At 40.0% G+C, this 27,845-nt stretch overlaps 1 protein-coding gene across 7 annotated transcripts; it reads right to left on the bottom strand.

Annotated features, from left to right (window-relative positions):
- Rbbp5 (RB binding protein 5, histone lysine methyltransferase complex subunit) lies at positions 1-27,805 on the bottom strand. Of its 7 annotated transcripts, none has more exons than XM_027417634.2 (14): positions 27,378-27,523; positions 21,319-21,344; positions 20,317-20,489; positions 16,334-16,474; positions 15,467-15,629; positions 13,914-14,023; positions 11,751-11,870; positions 11,512-11,665; positions 11,344-11,415; positions 10,713-10,830; positions 9,356-9,425; positions 8,620-8,849; positions 7,459-7,650; positions 1-1,860 (listed from the first exon to the last, which is right to left on the bottom strand). In XM_027417634.2, exons 3-14 carry the CDS (start codon positions 20,457-20,459, stop codon positions 1,832-1,834), a joined length of 1,542 nt encoding a protein of 513 aa, XP_027273435.1. In that variant the 5' UTR covers positions 20,460-20,489; positions 21,319-21,344; positions 27,378-27,523; the 3' UTR covers positions 1-1,831. The 7 variants fall into 7 exon arrangements, with proteins under 7 accessions (XP_027273435.1, XP_027273436.1, XP_035301483.1 ...); XM_035445592.1 differs by lacking the exon at positions 27,378-27,523 and adding an exon at positions 27,639-27,805 and having other exon boundaries at positions 7-1,857; XM_035445593.1 differs by lacking the exon at positions 27,378-27,523 and adding an exon at positions 27,639-27,804 and having other exon boundaries at positions 7-1,857; positions 7,573-7,650.
- Between the last annotated feature and the right edge of the window lie 40 nt (positions 27,806-27,845).

The following is a 27,845-nucleotide window of genomic DNA, read 5'->3' on the forward strand; positions in this document are numbered from 1 at the left end:
TGTGGATTAATAAACATCCCGTTTTATTTACAAAGCATTAAAGCTTTAGCAAGAAGTACCCAAGGCTAAGTCTCATCTTGTACAAAACTACAGAACATTTTAAGAAACAAATAGAGAGTCAGGGAAGACAACAAAAAGGAAGAGGAGAATATACATATATTATACAAATCAAAAAATCCTGGCTGAAAGTGGATGGAAGGTTTTAGAAGCTTACGAAAAATTCCAAAAGCATAAATAATTATTAGGAACTAATGCCACAGACAGTCTGGCAGGGCCTGGGCTGATTTTCTCAGTAGCCAGTTAATGGAAATGGACACAGCATTAGCATCCAGATGGAGGAAATCAAGTCACTCCACACAGGAAAGGTAGAACCCTTGTATCAGTTTGCACACTACTGCAGGACGCTGTACAGAGAGATATGACATGGATATAGTATCTACAAATAAAAATGTGTCCTGTGAGCCACTTACCAATCACAACCATTGGTCTCACACACACTTGAGGAAGCAGCACCAGCCACGATTCTGGAGACTTCCTGCAGTGTCCACTGTCACTTCTACCCCACAATATAAAGTAATCAATGGGTTTGGCTATCTGAAGGAGCCTCCACCAACTGATAGAGATTTCACAATTAGCATAGTATTTAACCCCCCTTTCAATGCAGAGAAAGTATGACCCCGGGGCAAGCCAAAAGCTATTGCCAGAGACATTACTAACTAACTCTTTCTACACTTGGCTTCTGGACTTTGGATTTTCAGAAAATTTCAAACACTTATTGTACACATCCATCCAATTTGCTATTTTTATTAAAAGAACAGCAAATGCAGAGAAAGCCAGGGTGAGAAAGAGAAGGGTAAAAAAAGCTAAGCAACCTTTCACAGAAAGGAAGTGAGTGAAAACACAGGGGGCCTGGCTCTAGGAAGAGACACACTGTGGCTGGTGGGGACAAGTTCTCCACAGGCAATGATTTAACAAATGAACCTGATCTTTGATTTAAAGCGAGCTACTGCTGCTTTGATTTTGGGGGTTTCACGTCAGTCCTCGCACAGGTGCCCCAACCCCATGATACAGAAGCTTGTGGAGAAATACACCTTGCTGTAATACACAAACTGTTGATGATTCTTAGCTGGAGATGGATAAAACCATGATTATTCAAACAGACCTGATACTGGAAAACATGCAATGCAAGGGAAACCCCAGATTCTCTGGAGCCCATCCAGCCTCCTGAGCAAAAGGTGGTAAGACAGAATGACAGGCCCCTTCTATCTTCCTTCCTTTTCGCCAATTTGAAATCTTTCAAGCACTCGCTTCTCTGTCCAACCTTTATACACAATATAGAAACACAGGAAGCACTGGGAGAGGAAGTTATGAATGAAAGAAACAGAAAATGCATTGGTTTTCCGAGGATACTGGTAGCAAAATTTCAGAAAAGAACAAGTCACTCAAGGACATGCACTGAGGATGGAAGGCAACAGGAGATGGGAAATACATGTCCAAAGGATGTGACTTCAACAGTTAGGTGAACAAAACCTGGGCATTTTTCACCAGCAACACAACCAAGTGTGAAGTTGAAGCGAGTCAGATCTCCTGACGTCTTCACGCATCCTCATTCCTGAGAGCCTATTTGGACTTATGCTTGAAAGGGAAGGCAGGGACCTGCGCTCTTCTTCCATAATTCACTTCTTCCTTCAAACATAAAATCCACTCCTTCCACCTCCTGGGTGGGAGGTAGAGGCCTTTGTTTTCAATTAAAGCCAATCTCAAATGACTGGCCACACTGTCCAAAGGCTACCTGACGACAAAGTGAGAAGAACGAAGTGTTTCACCGTCTTCATAGCAGTTCTGAGATTGCTCCTCCTGCTAAAGAGATGAGACACAGAAGATTTCCTTTAGTATCACAGGCATGCATGGGCCAAGAATGTCCCCTCTGAAGAAAAATGCATAACCCAGCTCCCAGTCAATCTTCATTGAAGCATCCATCAATCTAAACCCAAAGCCCCACCCAATATGGCTCAGTATTGTCCCAATGTGTGTGCAGGGAGTGTAAATGGATGAGCCTCTACCCAATTGCTAGGCTGATAACCAGGCTTTCAGGCGATCACAACAGACAAAATTAACTTCATATTTTAGACTAATCAGTCACTAAAGATTAACAGTGAACAAGACATCCCTGTCAAAGCCCCACTGTTCCTTAAGTGACATTTTTAATCAGTTTGGAACCTCAGATAACGTATGCCGTTGATGAAAGCTACTATCTGTGTTTCTATGCACCATGAACGGGTAAGTGAGTAGTAACATTCTAAATAGTAAGTAAGATCAAATAAGCACTTCCCTGATGACTCCATAGAAGCCGCTCAACTTCTGAGGGACATCTTTAAATGGGCTGCTGTGAAATATTAACTAGGACGTATAAAAAGAGAACAAGGTGAAGAAAAACCACCTGGTTGTAATTTAAATGAGGGGTTACACAATTCTTGGAGTTGTAAAATGGTGAAAATTGCGTAAAGAAAGAAAAGTATTCATTCACAAAGTTGCTTTGACTGTTATTTTTAAAATGAAGTTCTAATAAAAAATAAAAACTGACACTAAAAACATACTCACGTTTGCTGAGAATAGACTGAAATGAGGACAAGATACACACTCTCTACTGAAGGCTATATTGTTAAAAGTAAAACTGTGATTTCAAAAGATATGTTTGTATTTGGCAAACTTATTTTTCAAATCTCCTTCAATATGAAATGCAAATAATTTCTTGAGTTGATTTAAAATGTAAAATAACAGAATACAGTCTACTAGACTCAGTTCATTCACTTCTTTCATGATGGTCTCACTGACTCCTCCCATAGGTACCCTGACCAAGTTTTCAGTTTACAGATTAGCACAGCACCACCATTTTAACCATTAATCATGATGGAAAAAGTGGTTTGACCACAAACTGACACCTTTAATAATAGGCACTCAAGACAATGAATGAACACTCTCTACTGTACAAAACAGTTGACATTTCTACACCACCCCCATTCTTAGGAAAGACGTGCGCGTGCATATTCACAATATACACTTACTGAGCCATTAGAGAACAAACTAAAATCAAAGCAAGCAATACTATTAGCGAGGTAATATACGAGAAAACAGCTCTACAAAGGCCTGCAGCATTTGGCTCATGGAAACAATATTTAGCTGCATCATTCAGGAAATCTCCAGCAGTATAATATTAAGAAAAATTCAGCTTAAGATGAACAACTATTTTTGGTATCTCCCAGTAGGAGCCTAATTCAGGATGGCCAAAGAGAACATCCCGACATAATTTCCAATCCTTCATTGGTCAGCTAGGAGGATCATAGAATGAGACAAATATCCAGCTAGGCATCTATAAATTAGCCTTTGAGTGATGATTTATTTCTAAAACAGAGAAGGAAGAGAGGGAGGTGTAGGACAAATGAACATTTCACTATTGGGCATTTAAAACCAAGGTTATTGTAAACGATTAGAGGGGTGGAGCTCCAGAAGGCAATGAAGTAGTTGCTGAGTGGTTCAAGGTAGGACAATCTGTATGGTGCCCAATTCTCTAAGAGTAGCTCTTCTGCCCACTTTGGCCTTTGTCCACCTTTAACAGATCCAGGTGTACATCAAGCCACTGGTGTCTACCATAGGGGGAGGGGAAATTATATATGTGACAAACCAGCCCTTTGTGGTCTTTGCTGATAAGGTTTGCTGCTGAGGAACCTTAGGTCTTAGGTAACAAGGAAAACAACAGAGCTTGTGTTCTCATCACAAGCTCAGAAATAGAGCCAAGGTAACAGAAACAGAGATGTCAGACAGATGGTACCAGCAGGCCTGTCCCTGAAGAGTTCCCAACTCAGGGTTACCCTTACCAGGCTTCCCTCCACACAGAATCTAACGCTATTCAACACTAATGAGCTGTGTGACATCAAAGAGTTTTAGTAGCCCCAGATTCCAGATTAACAGTGGTCTATTTGCCCTCTCATTTTAAATGACAGCTGTTTATTAATATGTTCAACTGGCCAACTAGTGAAGAATCCATTCTGTAAACCTTAACTGCTCTAATAAAAAACTGCCATTATCTGTTGTATGTTACAAGAGGAAATTACAGATTTCAGGGGAAGTGAGACGGCAAATAGACCAGCTTGAGCACAACACAACTTATCCCTAAAATTCTGCCTTCAAAAATTTGACACTAATGTAAAAGTTGTCCAATTAAAGGGATTCCACGGAACACAATCCTCAGAGTAGACCGGTTTGTTTCTGCAGTGCTGAGTAGAACCTAGGCCCTTGCACATGCTAGGCAAATTCTTTTTAGACAGGGTTTCTCTGTGGCTTTGGAGGCTGTCCTGGAACTAGCTCTTGTAGACTAGGCTGGTCTCAAACACACAGAGATCCACCGGCCTCTGTCTCCCGAGTGCTGGAATTAAAGGTGAGCTAAGCAAATTCTAACACTGACCTTCATGCCCAAACCATGGGCTAATTTTCAAAGAGATCTCTGCTATAAGCATTCTGGATGAGTTTTATTTCTTAATACCTATAGAAAACAATGGCTACATACTATCTTTTATTGAAAATCTCTGAGGTAACAAACCACATGAGTTATTCGTGAAAATACCAGTTTTCCTCAGAGGCCCCTGGAGGGCCACAAGGAAATCAAGAGCAGGTCCAGCTTTTGCTTGCTCAGGACCCTCTAAAAACTAGGATGTTACTGAATGAAGCCCTTACCCTATAGAATCCCACACAGAAGATATGATAGTTTACCCTGAAAGTGATATTTCTGGAATTATCTTGATCATCTGGTGTCACCACTCACAAATTTGCAGTCTTACAGAGCTCCAAGCTGTACTGACCTGTCAGTAAAGCCATAGGCAACCCTCTGATGGTCTTGGAATCATGCTTCAAAATCCCTACTGAGGTTTTGCTAACGATCCTGCTCCTTAGCACTCTGGTATTTAATCTGTTCTGGAGATTTCCATCCAGGAAAAGATCAATGAACCAAGGCCAGAGAAGAAAGAACACAGGAAGAAGGAAACATAGTTGCATGGAGAAGCACACGCTGCATGCAATCCTGAGGAGCTGCTGGACTGGAGCTGCTCTGCCTCTTATAAAATGTATCCCTCCTCTCACCCCACCAGGGGCAAGCTCTCTAGTCCTCCTTAAGGATGGCATTGTTAAAATAGTTGTCTCCCTTTAAGGCTGACCCACTTAAAGGGCAGCATGAAGTACTCTGCAACTAAAGAGAGAGTTCCACCTTTAATGTGTCGGTACTTCCTTCAACCTTGAGGCTAAACAAAGTGACAATGGGTCATCTTCAAAAAGACCCTAGACAGAGGTACCTACTCTTAACAGAACAGGTTGAAATGCTAGCCTGCATAAATAACCAGTATGCATTTTACATACAGTTCAAAATTTTACTGCAAATTTGTTTTGCTACTAAGATAATAATACTAATGAATTTGAGGAATAATAATAAGTTAATTCTCCAGGACTGAGTAAACTTTCAAACATTTTCATCTTGGTTCTCGTTAGGCATTTAGTTATTGTGGCTAAACATATTAAATTGAAATTGTAAGTTTTTCTATTTTTAAGAAAGATAATTATAAAATCTTGTAATGCTGTATTTACTATATATACTTCCTACTGAAAAGCACTAGATTAAACTAATAGTGTTTTGTTTTGTTTTTCTGGTGATATAGCTCAAACATAGGGCACTGGGCAAATGCTGCTCCACTGAGCTATACACAGAGCTCCCAAGTCCTTACAGGATAGTTCTGAAGAATTGGGGGTGGGAGGGGGACATGGTTGTACACATCTTTAATCCCAGAACTCTGGAGACAGAGGCAGGAAGATGGCTATGAGTTCCAGGCCAGCCTGGTCTACTCAGAAGCATAGAGACTATTGTCTTAAAGTGTTTTAATTAATTTTATATATCTGGCCACATTTTAAATCATGCTAAAAGTAACTGGACTTTTGTAGCAGGGAAATCTACTCAAACTTCAAGTTGGGTTTCTTCTGAACTGACATCAGTATATGCACATGAGCTACAGAAAGACCATCTTTATTTGTTGGCAGTCAACTAACTGCTCATCTGTAGTCAACTGCTGATCTGTGATTTTGCTCCTGGCTCTTTATCTATCTACACACAGCTTAGGACTCAGTATGGAAGTGGGAACTGCTTACCAAGTGCTGTAACCACTTCTGCAGGGGACTCCCCTACTCATTGGTAAGGTGTTGTAGCATTAAAAACTCAGGTCTAGATCTAGCAAACTTAGGGGACTAACGACTCAGTCTGTTTTTCAGTTTCTCTATAAAAAACAATACCTATTTATAGGCAACAATTAACTAGCATAAGGTACGAACTGAACAAGGAATTCTGCTTTGCATTCAACTATTTATTATATGTGGATTAACACATTTAAATTAAATTTTAAAGTAGAGGGAAAAAAATTAAATATAACCACTGACATTTTATCTATGCTGTGTCAATTAGCCACAAAAGCCAGAGCATTATATTAACAAAAGCACTGCTTTCGTATGTGTGTGTGTACACACGCACACATGCGCAATATAATGTATAGATACAGGCTTTCAAATTCCAAGGACATTTGAGTAAAGATCAGCACTAACTCAATCATTATTTTTCAAACAAACACCACTTAACTGGTTCACAGGTATTTTCTAGGAATTTCCATTCCTTGATAAAACTCCCTCAGTTATCTATTATGTGTTGGGGGCTGAAGTGGCTTAGATGTTAAGGGCTAAAGGCTCACAACCAAAAGGACACTTAGATGTTAGGAAGTCACATTGTGTCTTTTCTGGCAATTTCCTCCTATTTTCAGATACTGGGGGAACCTCATAGCCTGTTTTCTCTTTAACATTATAGTACTGATAAAAACTTTTCCCTAGACTGTGGAGAAAGAATGTCATCAATTGGAGCATCTGAATGATATGGAGATACTGAAATTTAATAGTCAAGTTCTACATTAAACCAGCTTAGCTTGCATTTCTGGCTTCTTGTCTTAGGCAAACATATAAAACAAACCAAAGAACCATCCACAAATGAAAAATTTTAAAAAACTAAACACCTAGGGCAGACACAGCCTAAGAAAGGTATTAACTGGAGGGTCGTATCTTTTTGAATCACAGATTTTCCTATAGGAATCTAATAGAAAGTAGAGGTTCCTCCCCCCAAAAAACACTCATGTAATACTTTGTATGTATCTGTAGAATGTAGAACCCTTGTAATCTATTTATGAAACCAAGGCTGACAGCCAATGAATTAAGCTAATTTTGGTTAAGCCTGCCCTTAGCAGCTTAAATCCAAAGATTACTTGATGCTGGGGAAAAGGAAGGAAGAAAGGGAGGGAAATCCCATTGCAGTTAAAGGAAGTCAGGAGCTGTACAAAGCAAGGCCACAAAGCAAGCCAGACAGTGCTCCCAATGTGTCCTTACCTGCCAAGGGCTGGCTGAGTTCCGCCTGCACTTTACCCTTCGTTGATCCTTCCAGAGGTAAACCTCTGTCCCCTTTGTAGAGTTTCGGTTTAAATGGAGAATCTTTCTCTTTACCTTTTGCTCCTTTCGGCCGGCCTGCTTGCTTCTTCTTGGATTTACCATCCCCCTTCACACCCAGTAGTGGATGGACTTCTGCAGGAGGACAGACACCCATGAAAAACAGTCCACACCACACTGGTCCCACCCCACACACCAAACCAGACCTTTGAATGCAAACAGCATTGCTTTTTATGGCCCACATTACTAATCTAAGAAAAAAAATGCATTACTATTTTTAAAACTACAAAAGAATAGCTACTAAATTGACAAATACTTGCTAGACCAAAAGGCATACACAGTCTACAATGGTTTATACCAAACCATAGCAACTCCAAATTGAAAAACAGTTAAAATACCCACTCATTTTAAGCCAATCAAACCCAAACAGAGGTGTGTGGGACATGAACGAGCAGCATAGAAATAAGGGATCAGAAAACAGATGGACAGGCCTGGGCAAGAGTTCTAACTCTACCGTTTTCTGTGAGAACTTGAACAAGTTATACAGCTTCAGCTCAACTTTTCTCCTTTGTAAAGCAAGAATGATAAAATACTTGCAGGGTTGATGTAACTATGACCTGTGGTATAAAAACTATATACTGCTACTTGAAATAGAGTACACAATCAGAGGTTATACGGTTGTATAATTAATTGATCTACTGTTAGCTCTAAGAGAAAAGAATGGAAGACGTCTAATGCTAACACTACCCCAACCCTACAAAATATTACAACACATGGTAATAAAAGCTTCCAACCCCACCGTGAAAGTAGGAAGGAAGAAATGACCATACAAGTCTGGCTGGCACTTAGCCAGGCAGTAAAACCACTCTAGGGGAAAAACAAAAAGATGAACAGTTCAAGGAAACAATTCTAAGTCATGTATCAGAAGACAAGTATGTCATCTTAGGCAGGGTACTTGAGGGCAGAATGTCCCCATTTTAAAAGAAATAAACACAAATGTAATCATCACAGAACTGTAAAGCAATATAGAAAAAGACTCATGGGAAAACTCCTTTAAAGTAAAAATGGCTCAAACAGGCACCAGAATAAAGAGGCAGCTCTTACCGTCATTCGGCACTCCTTGGAGTTCTATATTGGTTGTTTTAGGTTTCTTCTTTGGTGGCTGGGAACCATCTGCTGAAGACTGCCTCTTCTTCTCTGAACTAGCCCCTTCATCCATCAAGGAGGTTGGGACTGCATCCGGTGGGGGGCCATATGGATTTTCTTCAGGGTCTTCTACCTCAGGGGCAATGGGTAAATACAACAGAGCCTTTGAATCTTCCAGCTCTTCATCACTATTTGGAACAGGATCAAACAAGGGATTGGAAAAAAGAGGAGATAGTTGCTTAAACCACAAGCCCTTCAGCCTTTCCTCTAGCGCCTATATTTAGCACACACAACAGTTATAGACCTAGACTTTAAGAAAGACAAGATGAAGGAAAGAAACTGGGTAAGAGGATAGTAAAATCATAACCATAAACAAAGTTCATTACTTCTTTTTTTTTTTTTTTTTTTTTTTTGTTCCCGAGACAGGGTTTCTCTATATAGTCCTGGCTGTCCTGGAACTTGCTCTGTAAGCACAGGCTGCCTTGAATTCAGAGATTCACCTGCCTCTGCCTCCCGAGTTCTGGAATTAAAGGTAAGGGCCACCACCTCAGTTTCTTCAAATATACATCACGTTTTGTTCAGCAAAAGACTGTTCACTATTCCCACTACTAAGCAGTTAGAAGTGAAGGGACAGCTTGGGGAACTGGGCAGTGCACAAGAGACAGGACTATACCCAGCCTTTCAAACCACTCACCTGCTACAGAAGGCAGCAATGGGATCTACACTGGTGACATCCACTTCCTCGTCTTCAGCAGCATCAGCCCCTGTAGGTCAGAACATTGGAGAGGTTTGAAAAGAAATGGAAAATTGCTTTTTGCCTGAGAATAACCCAATTGTTCATTTTACTCAATTACTTAACAACAGGGGCTGAATTCCTAGTAAACATTAATACTGGAAATAGTGACAACCAAGAAAGTTGGGAATGGCTCTTCAGTAAAAGTCTCAGTCTACCCAGGAAATACACAGATCATTTCAACATAATACAGTAAAATAATGTGCACTGTGCTTGATGGGGAGACAAGAAGAGCTGACTAGTTTATGTGGACATCTAAAAAGGTTCACAAAACCATCAACAATACTTTGCATCCCCGGAGGCATTCCTAAAACCCACAAGTCTTGTAATTTACCTAAAACCCAAAAGTGGAACAGTTTTCAAGCTGGAGAGATCTAACTTCAATCCTGATTCTTAGCACCAGGAAGTAGTCCAGGTGTCAAAAATCTGGCCATTAATTACAGTGCCAGGGGGCATAGTTACACATACACATATACATACATACATACACACACACACACACACACACACACACACACACACACACACACACACTATATGCAAAGTTCTGCCCCAGAAATCATAAAGATAAATCAAATCTCAAGATAGTGGTGATGCAAATATGTAATCTCAGCACTGGGAAGGTCAGTATGGGAGTCTGCACTACACAATGAGACTCTTTTCTCCAAACAGCAACAAAAAAGTCAGATCTTTATTTCAAGGAGTTCCTATTCAGAAATTTGGAATATCAGATTAAATATAACAATGACTAGGGTCGTGATAATAAAAGAAGAACTCTGGGGTTCTTCTTGCAAGCTGGGCATATCCTAAGTGCTTTATATGAATTATTTCATTTATCCTCTACAATGGAAAGACGTGGGTGTTGCCATTACTCCATCTTAGAGATGAAGGATTCAAGCTTAAGTATTTTGCCCAAAGCTGTCTGGTAGCAGAGCTCATGTTCTTGACCTTTCTCCAACTGACAAAGACGTAACAGAAGACACAGCACAAACTGAGTCTGGACACATCTCTGTGCTTTGCAGGGTGCTGTATGCAAACCCTCATATAATCATCTGTGACTCATCAGGAAATAGATGAAATGTCAAGAGCTGCTTGAGCATTGGTGATGCACATGGGAACCCTTAACTAGAATATAAATTAAGACTCCTCAAGCACTGTGAAAACTATATATACTTAAGGGAAAAGGGTGGCAGATAAAGCATAAGTAAAACAATCATTTTTCCTTTTGGAAATACTATCTGCAATTGAGAGGCATTACCTGTTTGCTCAGGCTCACTCTTATCTTCATCTTCAATATCAAACTCTGATTCTCTTTCCTCATATTCTACATTTTCATCCAGCTCTTTGAAATCTGGTGCAAATGCACTCCAATTTTCCTATGGCAGAACAGGTACGTCACCACATAAAAAAATCAGTAACCATGTAAGTTCAGACAACTTATATTCAGCATGAACCAGACTAAGCATTCTAAGATTAAATTTGGAATAAGAGAATAAAATTTATATGTGTTTGCCATCTTAATCTATATAAACATTATAAGTTATTAACTGCATTTCTTTCCTAAATAACTCCGTCCTTTAATCTTTTTAAAGTGTACTTCACAAAGGTAGTTTAAAAGTGTTCACCAATATAAAATAAACTGAGCTGAAAATAAGAAAAGCAAAATAAATGTTAAAAGGTTGTAGAAAGTATATACACATGGAAACAAAGCTGGAAATCAGCTCAGGACTAAAAATGTCCCTCTGAAGTGAAAGTGAAACTAAATATAATGAACTTAATTAGGCTGCAAATTAGACGCAAAGTAATTAAAGTAGTATTTAGCTTACTCTGTTTAAAGAATTTTTGATAAATATTTAGTTTCAAAGTAAATCAATCAGAAAAATACTTACTACTTGATTTTGGGCCCAAATGGACACCACTCCACTAGAAATAGAAGCTATGATGGGTCGAACTGGATGCCACTAAATTGTAATTTAAGAGAGAGAATTGTTTGTCAGAGCAGATTTAAGCCATTCTAGAATGTGAATGCAACCAAAGCAATGTGCTGCTCCACTCACGGCCACATCCAGCAGGAGTTCCCCTCGGGTCCCATGCAAGATCTTCACCAGGTTGCCAATGCTCTTCTCCCAGATATACAGTGCATGCTGCCGGGCGGAGCCCGCCACTATGTATTCCCCATCCCCAGAGAAACAACATTTTTTCCATGGGGTCCTAAAAGACAAGAACATCCCCAAGAGAAACTGGAACCAGAGCCCAGGGAAGGTCATTCACCTCCTCTTCTAGTAACAATACCTACCTATTCACCAAGTCCTGCAGTTTCTGCATAGGCTCAGGCTCTCCATCCCTTCCACACGTTAAAATCTCTCTGCCATCATAAACTCTGATTATTCGATCTGCTGTGTTAATTAGAAAGCAGCTACAGAAAGGAGAGAGATTATCAACCAGTCAGACATCTGCTGTCCCTGTTAACAATTTCTATCACTACTAATTAGACTAGCACCACAGACCAACTAGTTGACTGGAGAGAAACTAAGAATGGCCAAGTTTTGATGCTTATGTATCTTCTTGTTACTCCAAACCAATAAAGTGAAAATACACGCACTTTATCCTGTGTATCCCCAAACCTCATGTTAATACGGTCTGGACTTAACTGAGATCTAAGACCTTTGACCCGAAGTCAGCCTTGCTCAATTCACAAGTTTAACAATAAAATACTACATTCATCTAGTCTGTTTCAAATTCAATATGATTATTAAGTCAATAAGCTAAGTGTATATTCTTTAAATTATGTTTATTTATTTGAGGAGGGATGCACATGCCACAGCACACTTATGGAGGTCAGAAGACAACTTGGAAGAGTCAGTACTCTCCTTCTACCATATTGGTCCTGGGAATCCAACTCAGATCAGTAGCTTTGGTAGGAAGCTTCTTTACCTGCTGAGCCAGTTCTTGGGCCTTAAATATGTCACTTTCAAATAGCTAACTTTTTATTGTAATGACAATGGAAATTTGTTTAAAATGTTTTCCATCATTTCCTTAACAGTCTTTAATGACTTAACTATTTTTCATAGTAAAATAAATTTTTTTTTGAAATTATATCATTTTCCCTCTTCCCTTTCTTCCTCTCAACCCCTTCCGTGCACCCCTCTCCCCTTGTTCTCTCAAATTCATGACTTCTTTTCTTTCTGTGTTTCTACGACTTAATTATTCTTGACTCAAGAGCAATCTGAGTGACTGGGCTATGGTTCAGTGGAAGAGTGTTTGCCTAACATGCATGAGGCTCCAAGTTCAATCTGCAGATATACCAAGCACTTTGAAGGGGAATGAACCCCAAACACATGAATGCTCCTAAAAAGAAGGGGATGAGTGCTGACTAACAAGCCATTTTTTTCTTGTTTCTGTCAATCCATCTGCATCTTACAAACTTAGGAGAATGTCTGGAATTAAACCAGTAAGCACATTTTAAATGCATGCTCAATTGCAATATGAATTCTATAACATTAGTTCAGGTTATGTGCTGGCTAGTTTTATGTCAATGTGACACAAGCTACAGTCATCTGAAAAGAGGGAATCTCAACTGAAAAAGTACCTCCACAAATCTGGCTGTAGAGCATTTTCTTAATTAGTGACTGGTGGGGAGGGCCCAGCCCTTTGTGGGTGGTGCCCTCCCTGGGCTGGTGGTCCTGGGATCTACAAGAAAGCAGGTGAGGAGCAAGCCATGAGGAGCAAACCAATAGGCAGCGCCTCTCTATGGCCTCTATATCAGCTCCTGCTTCCAGGTTCCTGCCCTGCTTGAGTTCCTGCCCTCACTGCTTTTGATGGCAAACTATTATATGGAACTGTGAATGAAATAAACCTTTTCCTCCTCAAGTTGCTTTTGGTCAAGGCATTTCATCACAGCAACAGTAATCTTAACTAAGACAGGTTGTAAACATATTTGGGATTGGGGATGTACCTTAGTTTTAGAGCACTTGTCAAGCATGAGGGAAATTCTGGGGTTCTGTCCCTAGCATTGCTAAAAGTATATTAAGTAAAATATTTAAAATTTTTACTCAGTGCCATGTGCCAGGCATTTTGATTCTAAGCAACAACACTTAAACATCTTTTCTGTAGAGGGATTGTCTGGTAACTGTCCAACAACAAAGATGTGACTCCAGCAAGGGGAATTTTATGAACCTAAGAACCAGACAGTGAGAGATTCTAACAGCTTTAGTAAATTTTATAAATTACACACACTGCAATTATTATTATTATTTGCATTCCATTCACTTAAAAAAACAAACTAAAGAAAATCAAAGACATCACTGGGTGTGGTAGTGCTATTCTGTAATCTTTGCACTCAGGAGGCTGAGGTAGGAGGACCACAAGATCTAGGCCAGTGTGAGCTATGTAGTGAGATTCTGTTACAAAAACAAAACACAAAAACCCCATATACACAGGAAGACAAGGCCTTACTCACCTCCCTTTCCGAGCAAATTCAATTGACTTAATGGCTGTAGTATTGCTTGTTCCCGTTGTTACTCTGAAGGAAGCAACAAGATCCTGAGAGTCTGTTTTTAGGACCAAGATCTGAAGTTTACAGAACAAAAGTAAAAAAGTAAATAGTCTGATGACTATTAGTGATTAGATCTGACTTGTTTTTTAAATTGTGCAGAGACCTAGTAAAAATTCAAACATCTCTAGTCCTTAATATTCAATCTTATTAAGTGATATTATGTTTTACTTCTTTTAATAAACTACAGAGTCTTAACCATCTACTCTTAAAACATGAAGTTTAACATTATTCACAGCAGTCAACAAGTGGAAACAACCCTAGAATCCACTGACAGATAAATAGGTAAAATGTGGTATATACATACAATACGATTAAACTTTGAAGAGGGAAATTCTGACACACAGTACACCACAGTTTCCTTGAGGACACAATGCTGTATGAGAAATACCAGTTGCAAATGTGAAAATACAGTATTTCATTTCCGTAAAGTGCTTACAGTGGTCAAATTCAGAATGACAGCTGCCAGGGACTGGGGACAGCTCTCTGACAGTTGCTCAGTTTGCAAGATAAAAGAGGTCTGCAGAGGATGGTGATGAGTACCTCCACATACTGAGTACCACTGAGCTTAACATTTAAAAATGCTTGAAAGGATAAAGTTTGGGTGTATCTTCTTTATTTATTCATTTTTGTACTGGGGATAGAACCCAGAACCTCACACATGGAGGCAAATACTCTACAACTGTTAATATACATCCTAACCACAATTAAAAAAACAACAACAAAAAAAAAACAAAAAACAAAAACTGCTACAAGAAACACCTACAATGTACTATCCCCCCTGCAAAGTCTACACTTCCAAACATCCCAAAGAACAAGCTTAACAAGAAGAAAAAAAAGAAAAGTGACAGTCTCAGTACTACAACTAAACTGGCCTGAATTGTATCACGTTTCCTCTGGGTTAATGTGCACGTGTGTGCATGTTTATACTAAGTCTCATACAACCAGATATTAAGACATTTTCATAAGCATGTTCTAGTTGATGACTTCTAAATATTATTCTCTTCATTACTACAACTGGCCAAGAATCTTCTGTCCTTTTTTGGTTTTGCTGAGGATTAAACCCATGACACATGGCAAACACTGTACAACTAAGTTATATCCCAGCCTTTTTCTTTTCTTTTTCTTAGTGTCTTGAGATAAGCTTTGCTATGTAGTCCAAAACTAGCTTGGATCTTACTATTTAATTCAGACTGCCCTAAAACTTGGAGTGATCCTCCTGTCTGCTTCCCAAGTGCTGGAAGACTGACAAAATAAGCTGCCACACTGTCTCCATCCTTATCTAAATAAAATAATCTACTCTAATTCAAAGTACAGAAATTATTATTAAGGCATGAAAGAAAACTTAGCTACATTTCAGTTGAGAGATTATTTCAGGGATACCAGAAACTTAAAGTAGAAGCAAATATGAGCCAAAACAGACAGATGCCTAGCCTTTTTTCACTAACCTCATAGCTTACCTTGCCCTTTGCATTTCCTGTATAAATATATTCCCCTCGCCTATCAAAAGAAGCCACCACGTTCAAATCGGAGTCATCGTCTACCGGCAGAACAACATGTTTGGAATCTGAAAGGGTCAACATGACAGGAGCAGATTTCATGGGACACACGAGAACCTTGTTCCTGTTCAAAAATATGAACACATATTGGCTGTTGCTTTGGTATCAACAGATTGAGTCCCTGTCCATTTCCCCACATCCCTGACCACTTCCCTGACTGGCTCTCCCAGCTCCAGCAAATGTGAAATGGTGAAACCACATAAAGTCTACACATCTGATAACAGGGGACAGACTCAATTATGAGAGCCTATCTTGACAAATAAAATGTGACCACTAAAAATACTTAGTAAACCAGTAAGACACTAAAGTAAAAACAAAATACTGATTTAATTAACATATATGTGTATGTTATCAAATACGGCCTGTGCTTGAGGCACATATAATGGCATCATACTTACAGAGAAGTAGATTATGAGAGGTCCCCAAGAAATGAGAGCTGTGCTGAGTAATGGAGCACCGGCAACCTTTCCTTAAATGTAGTCTTAACAGTAAAACGTTCCCTCATACTACAGGGTTCTAAAGAATCACGGCCAGGGCTGACTCTTACATTATTCCCACCTTTGGTCATTTCCAAAGTCTTAGTATTGATCAGTTACAATCTCCTTACAATGTATTCAGTAAAACCAACCTAGACAGAAAAATTGTTCCATATAGGTTTGGAAAGTTGTTGTGTTTGCCTCTTAAACCTTAATCTGAAGTTGTCAGAGCCCAGAGCTAATCCACTCAGAATGAGACCCCCGCCCTAAGAAAGGAATATCTTAAACATACTGATCTCGAGGATGATATTGGACTTTTAAGATGGGTGAAGGGAATCGAAACCTCTGGTCGCAATCGCCTGAAAGAACATCCCACTGTGACACGATGTTATCTGTAGAAGCACTCACGAGCTTATGGCCATCTCGACTCCAACTAGGGGAAAAACAGAGATAAACTCAGCACGTGGTCTAAGGTAAAGCATATATACCACTACTGTGAACAAAATGTTGACCTAATTGCCCAGGTCAACATTTTTTTTTAAGTCTAGTCAAATCCATAACAAACTTTGTCATCACATAAGTAGGCTGACCTTGAATGCAACCCAAGTGCTAGGATTATGGGTAAGTGCCACCATGTCTGGCTCTTGTACTACCGTTATATATAGTAACATTACGATTTCAAAATAACACTACAATTAGCACCATATATAAGAGATTTGAGCATCTTAGTTAAGACCCCAGATCATATGACCTTTAAGATCATGAAACATAAAAAGGGCTTGAGGGGGTTTCAGGGATGAAGAACATCTAAATTTCCTACAGTCTTCCACCACAGCACCAACAAAACAAAAGAGACAAACACACTATCTCAAAATAAAGTACCTGTAATCCTACACTCAGGAGGTGGGGGAAGGAGTATCATGAATTCCAGGACAACCTGGGCTACAGAGTGAGACTATTTAAAAGGCAAAAACAATAAATATTAAGAAATGGGTAGTCATTTGTTAAATGCAGTTAAGCATACTAGGCATTCTGTTAAACAAAGATTGAAAGGTAGACTGACTAGTTAAGAGACAGCAGAGCCCAACAGATGACTCAAGACTAAATTCCCTGGATCTTTTTCCTCCTCAGTATCCTGGACTGGGTGAAGAAGTCCAGACTAGATAATGAAGAAGTTAGCAACTAGATAATGGCAACAGTTACACACAGCCCTCCTCTTCTTCCCCCACCCAAGAAAAACCCCAGAGAAAAACCTGCACCCACTCTGTCCTCATCAGTAAGGTCTAGACAGACAGCTAGACTTCTACCCTGACCTTGCCTCCATGCCTCATGATGGGTACAGTCAGACAGCTGACTGGAAATGGCTTTATTAGTGAGATCTCACCACCACAGTGCCTGTGGAGGTCAAGCAGAAAGAAGGCTCGGGGCCTTCCATCCTTCCCAAATAGGGTGATATCAGCAGAGACCCCTGAAGAGTCTCTACTTCCAACCCCACAAGCAACCTCTGCAAAGGTGGAAAGAAAAAATGTAAGGGAACTCTAGAACTGAAAATATAATAACTCAAAGTAAAAATGCAGTAGAGGAATCCAGCAGTCAATAGAGTGGAGGAAAGATAAGAAACAGTAAACTGAAAGAATAAAAATTACTCAACATGGATAATAGATTAAAATTTTTTGGATTAAAAAAATGAGAGAGAGAAATTTTTAAGTGGGTGGGAGGAACACAGCCTCAGAGAAGAGACCTCAACAAATAATTTAATATCCATGTTATTGGAGTACTATAAAGAACAGAGTGTAGCTTTAAAGTATTTGAAGAAATAACAGCTAAATTTCTCCAAATATAACAAAAAATAAAAAAAACAAAAACAGGTGAGTGAAATCAAACAATATAAGCCAAAGAAACCATTCCAGGATCTGTGGACATAGCTTAGTTGGTCCTAAATACCATTCCGAGTACTGCACAAAACCAGGCACAGGGATGCACACTTGTAATCTCAGCATTTGGGAGATAAAAGGAGGATTAGAAATTCAAGGTCATTCAGCAGGTTGGTGGTTGTGCACTCCTTTAATCCTGGCACTCGGGAGGCAGAGGCAAGTGGATCTCTGTGAGTTCACGGACAGGCTCCAAAGCTACAAAGAAAGCCTATCTCGGAAAAAACAAAACAAAAGAAGTTCAAGGTCATCTATAACTAATTTAAGGCCAACCTAAGCACACAGGGCCACCAATAGCAGGCATGAGAAACCCTCTTTTGAGTTGTTGGTCAGGGCTGCCCAAAATACTCCCACCAAGGAAATCTCTCTGCAACAGAGACCATTACAGAAATCAGAAACCAATCAAAATGCAGAGTAGTGGAGCCCAGTTCTAACTGATCTACAACACAACTCCTGCACCTAAGGTTTGGGGGAGCATTGTGGAATATGGGGTAGGAAGATTTAAGTACCAGAGGATCAGGATATTCGCTGTGAGACTTTGTCTCCTAGGAAGGTCAGAAGCCACACTCATAAAGTTTCACCAACATCACTACCTAACACTGGCTGAACAAAGACAACAAAAGACATGATAACGTGGATGGGAAAGGCTCACATGCCTAAACCATAGACAACAAACTGCAGGCAACTAAGGAAGGCTAAGAACAAAAACCTTCCTCTGGAAAGAGTGCAACAAATGGTCAAATACCAAATGGTCAGCCCTGAAAACATACATTCATATAACACATTCCTATAACATTATATGAACTGAGTGTGTATATGTATGTATGTATGTATATATATGTATATATATATATATATATATATATATACACACACATATATGTATAGGAATATATTCATATGTGTATATATACATACACACCAAAAATTAAAGAAAAAGAGGCCATGAATTTTAAAGACAGCAAGGAGTAGGGTACATGGAAGGGTTTGAAGGGAGGAACAGGAAGGGGTAAATAATGTAACTATGATTATAACATCAAAAATTTTTAATAAAATAAACTTCAAAACACAAACATATGTTGAAGGCAGAAACGTCCTCAATCTTAAATCTTTAACGTGGTAATAGGAAAATGGCACCTCATCTATAGACAAATAGCAACACAAAGACAAAAACCACAGAGGTCAGGAATCAGGCATGGTGGCACACCCCTCTAATCCCACCACTCCTGAGTAGAGGCAGGAGGATCTCTCTTGAGTTGAAAACCAGCGTGGTCTACATAAAGGGCAGTCAGGGATATGTAGAGAGACCCTGTCTCAAAATACCAAGAGACTAACTCAAGTTCTCTAAATGAAAAGAAAAAGACAAAATGGAATATTAGGACACTAGGTTTGCCTCGTGCAGGTTACAATGTATGAAGAGGAAATGTGCAAGATAATTATATTATACAAGGGCAGCATCAAGGGAAAGAAGGCCAGGGCTCTATACTTTATCTGAACTATTAACAAAGTCAACTCTGGGGTATTTTAGACCATGGTTAATTGGGTGTGTAACACTGTATCTATTAACCACTAGAAGGTACACAAAGAAACACTGTAAGTCAATCAATACAAAACCCTAAACTTGTCCAAGTAACCCACAGAAGTCAAGAATCAGAGAAAGGAAATATAGAAAAAACATAAAGGAAACAAAACTTTTATGAACCCAAACTGTAGAATGAAAAATGCTTGTTATTGAAGACCTTAGCAGCCAATGCAAGAAGAACAAAAGCTCACAAATCAGACTTCTGCTCAAACCTAGACATGAAATTAACCTTCTAGCTGTGTGATCCCAGGGAAGTGTACAGTTTTTCTGGGCTTCAATTCCTCATCTGTGACAGGAAGGACAAAATCCTTACTTATAGAGGACTATTGAGAGAATTAGAATAAATAAATATCAGCTTCTTAATCCAATGCCTGGCACATAAGGAGCGTTAAGAAAGCATACATGATCATTTGTATCAGAGATGAGGCAATGTATTCCTAGACTCTGGGGACAAATGATGGCACAAATAAGCTAAGGATTCAACTATGAGGGACTAAGTTCAAGTCTGCACACAGACAGACTGGGGGACCTTTCCCATCAGTTCTACAATTCCTGTAATTAACCCTGGGCCTCCATACACACGAGGTCACACACATGCAAACATACCTATACACACGCACATTTTAAAAAGGAAAAAGAAACCATGGTGCTGGGGTATTTATATAATTCAGTAGTAGTAAAGTGTTTGCCCTGAATGTATAAGATCCTGGGCTCCATCTCCAATACCACAAAAATAAAGTAAGTAAAATCAAAAGTCCTTACCACAAAGAACAGACTGGATGGATGTGTGCACTAATTATTTTAGCAATGCCTCTTGTCAAGAAATCCCAAATAACAATTCGGCCATCGTTACAGCCAACTGCAAGCAGTGTGCCCCACCTGTTAAAGGTGCACGTCAGGGCCATGCTGATGCAATCCAAAGTTCCATCAGCTTCCTACAAGACAAATGCAGAAATATATACAAGGGCTCTTTGTCATAAAAGACAATGTATACACAAATGATCTCTGCAAGTGTTCTTACACCTTTTTAATTGGTTGAAATGAACAAATAATTATAAACACTAACCCAACCCTTTTGGAAATAGTAATGATCAATCTTACACAAACTCTCTGGAGGTTAATGGGCAAAGATTATAGAAGGACTAGAAGAGTTCTTTGATTACAAAAAAAATGTAAAAGTTATGACACAGCCTGTATAACTGACATTAAGAAAATTAAATTTTTTACGTCAATGTCAAGCTTTAAAAAATAACTACAACGAAGCACAGGAAATGTTACAAATGCACAATTACACAGTGATAATTATTACTATGTAAATACATTCATCAAAACTTGCAAAGCACACACAAAAATGTTCCTGTATAAATGATGGAAGTATTTGTTTAAAAAGCCCTTCAATTAAAGTTGTGAATATTTTTTCCTTTTAAAGAAAAATGAACCTTGCTGGGAGGTGGGAATGCACACCTATAATACTAACATTAAGGAGGCAGAGGCAGGCAGATCTCGGGGTTCGAGGACAGCCTGGTCTATAGAGTTCCAAGACAGCCAGAGCTACACAGAGAAACCCTGTCTCAAAACACAAAACAAATTTACTATGAGATTTCCAGCCAAAATTGCATAATTACCTGTTGCCCAAAGTTGAACATTTCATTTTCATTTTTACCAACATAATATAAGTATGTGTGTGTCACATTTAATTATTTGTCACCAAACAAATAAAAGGCAGTCACCATGTTTCACACATTACAACAAAACTAAACTCACCTCTGGATAGTTCTGCCCAAAGGACTCTGCAACAAGGCAAAGAAAGAAAGTGTATGAAACATAAGTCACACACAAGGGCCCACACAGCCCACGAACAGTACACAGCAGTATTGGCCAAGGAGGGATGGGACTGACACCTTTTCAGGTCTCCATGAGGTCACACTACTCATCAATCACCACTGACAGATGACATGTGCTTTTTTTTAACTCTTTGTCATTTCATAAGGATACAGGAAAGTATACCGAGGCTGTGAGATCTTAACAAAGTAAATACAGAAGGAGATATGAATCCAACCAACTTCTGTTTAGGCAAACACTGAAGAGACTTGTCAAAATGAACAATAATGCCATTCCTCTCACTCATGTTTCTTTGTTTTCAAAAACCAGGGGAAGTGGAAAGCCAGGGATCCTAACTCTAAGCTGTAACACTCACCTGGTGCAGTTTGGAGGTGCCCTGAGAGGGCAGACAGACTACAGAGTGAGGGCCTGAAGAGCTAAAGGCAGGAGCTGAGATGGTGAAGAACACAAGCCCTGGCGGCTGGAGTCAAGAAAGCCATTAAGGCACAGGCCAGTGTTGTAAGGGACACAATCCAGGGTCCTAGGTCGCAGGGCCCAGGAGCTGCTGTGTGCTAACAAGCCAAGCCTAGAGCCATAAGCTTCTGCTTAAGCACCCGAGCAGCAAGCCTCTGGCTCTGAAACTCTGGAACCATAAGCCTCTAGTTCTCCAGCATTAGAATATAGAACTAATTTGGAACCATCCAGGGGCCATTAGAATGCAGGGTCACCAACTGTCCTCACTGTCTATTCAGGATTCCTGTCTTACAAAACCAGAGAACCCCCCATCCAGTGGCTTGTAACAGATTCAATTATGAAAGAAGGAAATGAAAGCAAATGCTGAAACATATCAAGAAAAGTGTTCTTGAAAATTGTTTTTCCACTTCTTTAAAGTGGAATGTGTGTTACATAGAAATGTGTGTCTGGGGCTGGAGAGTTAGCTCAGTGGCTAAAGTGCTTGCTGAGTGGCCCTGAACACTTGAGTTTGTACCCATAGCACCCACCTGAAAAGGGAGGGGCAGCAAGACGGTTGGGGGGGGAAGAAAAGCACTCGCCAAGCAAGCCTGGCGACCAAGTTCAATCACTGGAACCCACCCGCAGGAGAAGGGAAAAACCAACTCCTGGAAGTTCCCTCTGATTTCCACAAGAGCACCATGACATGTACATGCTGATACACACACACACACACACACACACACACACACACACACACACACACAATATTTAATAAAAACAAAAGTTTAAAAATCATCAAGAAAGGCATCGCTATGAACACCTTTACATATCCCAGCAATCAGGAGGGTTCAAGCCAGTGTGGGCTCCTACAAATCCGACATTCTGCCTTAGTCAGTCCTTTCAACTCCCTACTAAACAGGCATTTGCATCCTTCATTATTACAGATGAAAAAGGGTAGTCATAAATGGTAAGTCCCAAAGCTACAAACTGGCAAGGTCCCGACGAACCCAGAAACAATGCTTGTGCCTACATTAACTCCTAGGAGCTTGCCTGAATTTGCCCATCAGTTTACTACTCTGTGATTTACAAAACACACTGCCTTTTCCTGAAAGTCAAAATGTACCCTATCTCCTTTTCAGGATAGCTGGATTTTCCTCCACTTCTCAAGGATAATCAACAGTGTCGTCACTCACAAGCTCTTCAGGGGCCAAGAAATATAATTCAACAATGCAATGTGAGCTAAGAAATTTACCTAAAGAGAACTTTTCTTGGCAACAACCACTACTCATTTTATTCTGTTAGTTCCAAAACACCATCCATTTGCCATAGAACCAAAGAAAAGGTAAGAATTGAACCATTCATTTAGCCTTTGCCTGTAACTCACAAAGGTATTTATCAAAGTACTGAAAGATGGCTGTTGTTCCTAACCAGCCTCAAGATTTCTTCCTTCTCCGTGTTTGATAAAACACTGAAACCCTCTCTTATCCCTTATTCTTACTGTCTTGGCTTCAGTTACATTACAGTAGCTTTCCTACTCTGTTCTTAAAAGCCTGTGCACCTTTGGCTATCAAGTGTAACAGCGTCTTGCTTTCAACATGGCAAGCCGCCACTTCAATGGAGGCCCTTTGAGCCTGCTTTCTCTGGAAGCCAAATTCAGTTAGCTTTTAGTGCAATCTTAACAGCTTCTTCGAGTACCTCCTCAGATCTTCCTTCTCCTGTGGGATCCTTGCTTCAAATGGCCTTGGAGTAGCCCAGGCTTCTCCAGCCTTCTCCTCAATCCTGTCATATGGGATAATGTCCACATCTCTTTCAAGATTTGGCTGTCAAGAGCTTTTCTCAATAGTCTTATTTTCTAATTACCAACAAATCCCTCCCTTTCAGAACAGTTTGAAACCATAGTAGCAGCCCATTCTGCTGCCTCTGAAAGGTGATGGCTCTGTCAGTATCTCTTTCAGAGAAATCCAATTTATAGGTGTCTATACAACAGATACCACTCTACCTTTAGTCTAACACGACCACACCTGCTACATTGCCTTGGGCCTAGTCTTGCCTCCCTTCAACAATCTTTCAAATAACTTGCAAGTCTAACTTCTTCCACCCACAACTGTAAAACAGCACTCGCTCACTTAAAATCCTTTTTTTGCTAAGCAAAATGAACAAAAACTCTTCAAGTATAATTTTAAAAAGCAATCTCAGCTTGGCCCTGGCCAGTATTTTTCATTTCGCCTTTTGTCTTTGTACTATCAGTACCTGTGCTAGAACTTAAATTAACCATGCCCTGAGTACCAGCTGCAGAATACACCATTTCCTTCACATCTGCACTCATGCAAGTCTAGGAATGTTTGCTTCTACAGTTTCCTCCACTGGAAGGTAACCCCACAGAAAGCTCCTGCTCCATCTTTTTTGGTTGGTTAGTTTGGCATCTCCATCTCAGTATTTTCAGTCCAGCAGGACCTCTATAAAATTTCCCCAAATTTTTCATCAATCCCACCCACACTGTAGAACTAGCTGCTTTCATGTGGATCCCCCTACAGTGTATTAAGACACTGCAACTCTGTATTACACAGAGGTACTTGTTTCTCTTTTCCTGATTGTTTTTAATCCAGGACAAAAGCAGTATCTTATTCTGTTTTCAGTTGGTATAATTCATTTATCCAAACTGGATAAAACATGTCTATTAAAACAAGTTTTTAATAAATTAGTGCAGGAATATCAGAGGACAATGAGCAAAAGCATTGGTGTAATTTCAAAAAATTCTAGGGCTCAGTGCTTAAAAACACTTGCTGCAAAGCTGAGGCCTGGAGTTCAGATCCCGGCCCCCACATGGTCCAGCAGGGCCCTGCACATGCTTGTAAATCCAGCACTGAAGGGGGCAGAGACAGGAGAGGGTTTGCTGGTTACCAGTCCAGCTGAAAACATGAGCTCCAGGTTGGTAGAAAAGGGCAGAGAATGACAAAGTTACATGACTCCTTTGTTTACATGACTTCTCTGGCCCAGGTGCACAAACTTAACCACAAATATAAGAACTCACACAAACATAGGCATACATCACAGACACACCCATGTCAAAAATATTCTAATTACACATGTACATACATAGGGGTTGTGAAAGTTTGTTTCTTGGGCCAGTGAGATAGCTAAGGACATGAGTTAGAACTCCAGAACTCCCCACATGGTGAAAGGAGAGAAGTGACTGCCCAAAGTAGATCTCTGATCTACATATGAGTTGCTGCCTGCACCCCGCCCCCACGAATCCACACACACTAAATAAAATTAATTTAAAAATTAATTTAAAATTAATTTTTAAAAACAAAATATTTCCTAATAAGTTAGAGAAAAAAATGAATTTGAAAAACTATCTTGGGCTGGAGATGTCACACTTGCCTAGGTGCACGTGCCCTAGGATGGAAGAGAGGCTATCTTAGTAATTTTGCATCTCCAGCGTAGAACACTTGTTACACAGCAACATCTCAAAAAGTGGTCAGATGGTCACAGAAGTAAAATTAGTATCCTATCTAGGAACCACCTGAGTGGCCACGTTCCACAACCTACTATCACACCTTCATTTCCTTTATCTGACCCGATGTCCTTTATAGTGTTCCCATAATATCACTTCTGTTCTTTTTTCCTGTTTATACACAATCATTAACTTTCTCATTTTAAAACTCAGTCATCTCTACAGAGATTTTTATCTTTTGGTGATCCAGACCTCTTTTAATTGTTGGATCAGCCACTGCTAAATATTCCTAAGTTTCCCCCTTATGAATCTTCTCTACCATTCAAAAGAACTTTAGCTTTCCCCATGACCCTGCTAACTCTTTCAAAGGACTGCTGTAACCTCTTTCCTCTTAAAAATAAGGATCATCTCTTGATCTCTACTTCACCAACACCTTCCTAAAATCACTATAATCTACCTTCATCCTGGACTGTTAAGAAGTACAAGTTGCCCAGGGATGAAAAAGAACAGCTTTTTACCAGTTTTCAGCCCCAAATGCTCTGCAATTAATGTCTATGGGAAGGAAGTACTAACCTGTAAACTCTTCTAGCTGCTGTACATAGGGAAAAATATGGAAGGTACCTGAAAATGTGCCTAGCTCATGCAAGTGCTGCATATGTCATATAAATTATAATCATTTGCTCATCCTTTTCCCTCCAAATATAAGTAAGTAACCAAAGATCTTGTCCCTGGCAATTTTCTTTTCTGTCCCTCTCATCTTTTCCCTTCCACTTACTCATAGGGTTTCAATAAACCAAAATGAATGGTGATGAGAAGTCAAAACTTGTCTCCCAAGCTCTCAGTCTGCATTCAACATATTCAAGCTACCTTTCAGATGCTCTTACATCTTATCAATAGCATCATTATTTTTTTAATTCATCTTCTCATTGCCACTATGTGCAAATTCTGCCAACACTGCCTCCTCAATGTTTTTCCTCTCCATGTCCTAGCTCACACATTCCTTACACTCATATATTGTAGCCTTCCAAACTGGTTTTATATTGTCTCAACTTCACACTGCTGTCAGATAAACTTTACAAATCAGTGCCCCAACTGAGTTGTCAATGCATCTGCCCTACCTTCCTTAAAAAGCAAACTGTCCAACCTGGTGTCCACGAGTCTCCACAAAATAGCACCAACCTAAGCTTTTTGATCATCTCTTTATCACAATATACACATTTTGGCCAAGTAGAAAACTTCTCTCACTGGGGTGCTGAAGAAATGGTTCATCGGTTAAGAGCACTGGCTGTTCTTCCAATGGTACCAGGTTTGATTCCCAGCACCCACATGGTAATGCATAATCATCTGTAATTTCAGTTCCAGGGGCTCTCTCTTCTGGCTTCTGTGGGCACCAGGCACCCTACTAGTGCACAGACATACATACAGACAAAACACCCAGACACATAAAATAATAAATTAATAAGAAAACCTCTCACTTATGTCTTATTTCAGACACATCTTCCACATATTTTCATACTTAGTTTGTCAATATTATATTATATCCATGTGCATGCATGCACGCTCCAAAAAACTACTTAAAAACAAAGAACACTTTTTCAATCTTTATAACCCTCTGTCCCTTCTCAGAAAAAAAAAAATATATATATCCATTAAAGGCAGCCAAGTCACGTAGGAGCTCTTGAAAACAGATGTCACCAAGCTGCCATGCTAAAACATCACCTTATAGAAGGTCATAAAAAAAATACCAATGTGGATAAGGCATTGGGAGGCAATGATTTAAAGACATAGTGAGAATAAAAGAACTGCCTGTGTAGTTAACACTTCAGTGATCTACAACTCCTTACGGTTAAGGATCTTAAACTAGAAGTCAAAATAACCGGATTCCAAGTGCTAACTACGTTACTTAGTACCCAGTTACAACACTCTTAACCTTTTTTTTTTAAAATAAAATCTGGCTAAATAATACATTTCCAGTAAGAGTCACTCTATCTAGGTACCCGATCCCCTGACAGGTCTTCACAGTTTCACCCTAGTTCACTCTCAGATTGCATCTCCAAAAACTCTGGTCCTGCCTGCTCAGTGACTTCAGCACCTGCGATCCTCGAAATCACAGCTCAGGGAAAAAGTGCCCTTATGACTCCACAACCGATCTGGAAGCGGCTTCGGAAAGGTAATGCATTCTTTTCGGGCAGAAGCTGGTCTTCTGCTGCTGCAACTCCATACCATGAGCACTCAATGAATCATCTAAGAAGGGTGTCCCTAAGGTTGCAGCCTGAGTTTCCTCCCGCCCGGGTTCCCTCCTTCCTTTCCAGTACCAAAGGGTTAGCTAATACGCAGCCACAGTCCTCCTCACCCAGCAACTCGAGGTTCATCCCTGCGGACGCTGGCCGCCTGGTCTCCGCACCGGCAACAGTTCCTTCTCCCCCACCCGCTCAGAAGCACCGCGTCTAAGTGGGGGGCGCCACGAAGAGCCTGGCGCAAGCTCCGGAGACTTTCGGACTTAGAAGGCCCCGCGGCTTCCGCTTTCCTCCCCCGCCTTCCTTGTTCGTTTTACGTAGCT

This window comes from Cricetulus griseus, chromosome 5 (assembly GCF_003668045.3).
Source record: "Cricetulus griseus strain 17A/GY chromosome 5, alternate assembly CriGri-PICRH-1.0, whole genome shotgun sequence".
NCBI lineage: Eukaryota > Metazoa > Chordata > Mammalia > Rodentia > Cricetidae > Cricetulus > Cricetulus griseus.

Bases quoted from the DNA above. Each gene is read 5' to 3' on its own strand.
- Rbbp5 (XM_027417632.2), bottom strand. The intron at 20,490-21,318 runs GTGAGTTTAGTT...TTTGTCTTGTAG, and splicing joins TTGGGCAGAACTATCCAGAG to GAAGCTGATGGAACTTTGGA. The intron at 8,850-9,355 runs GTGAGTGGTTTG...TGTTCCAAATAG, and splicing joins ATTGCTGCCTTCTGTAGCAG to TGATGAAGAGCTGGAAGATT.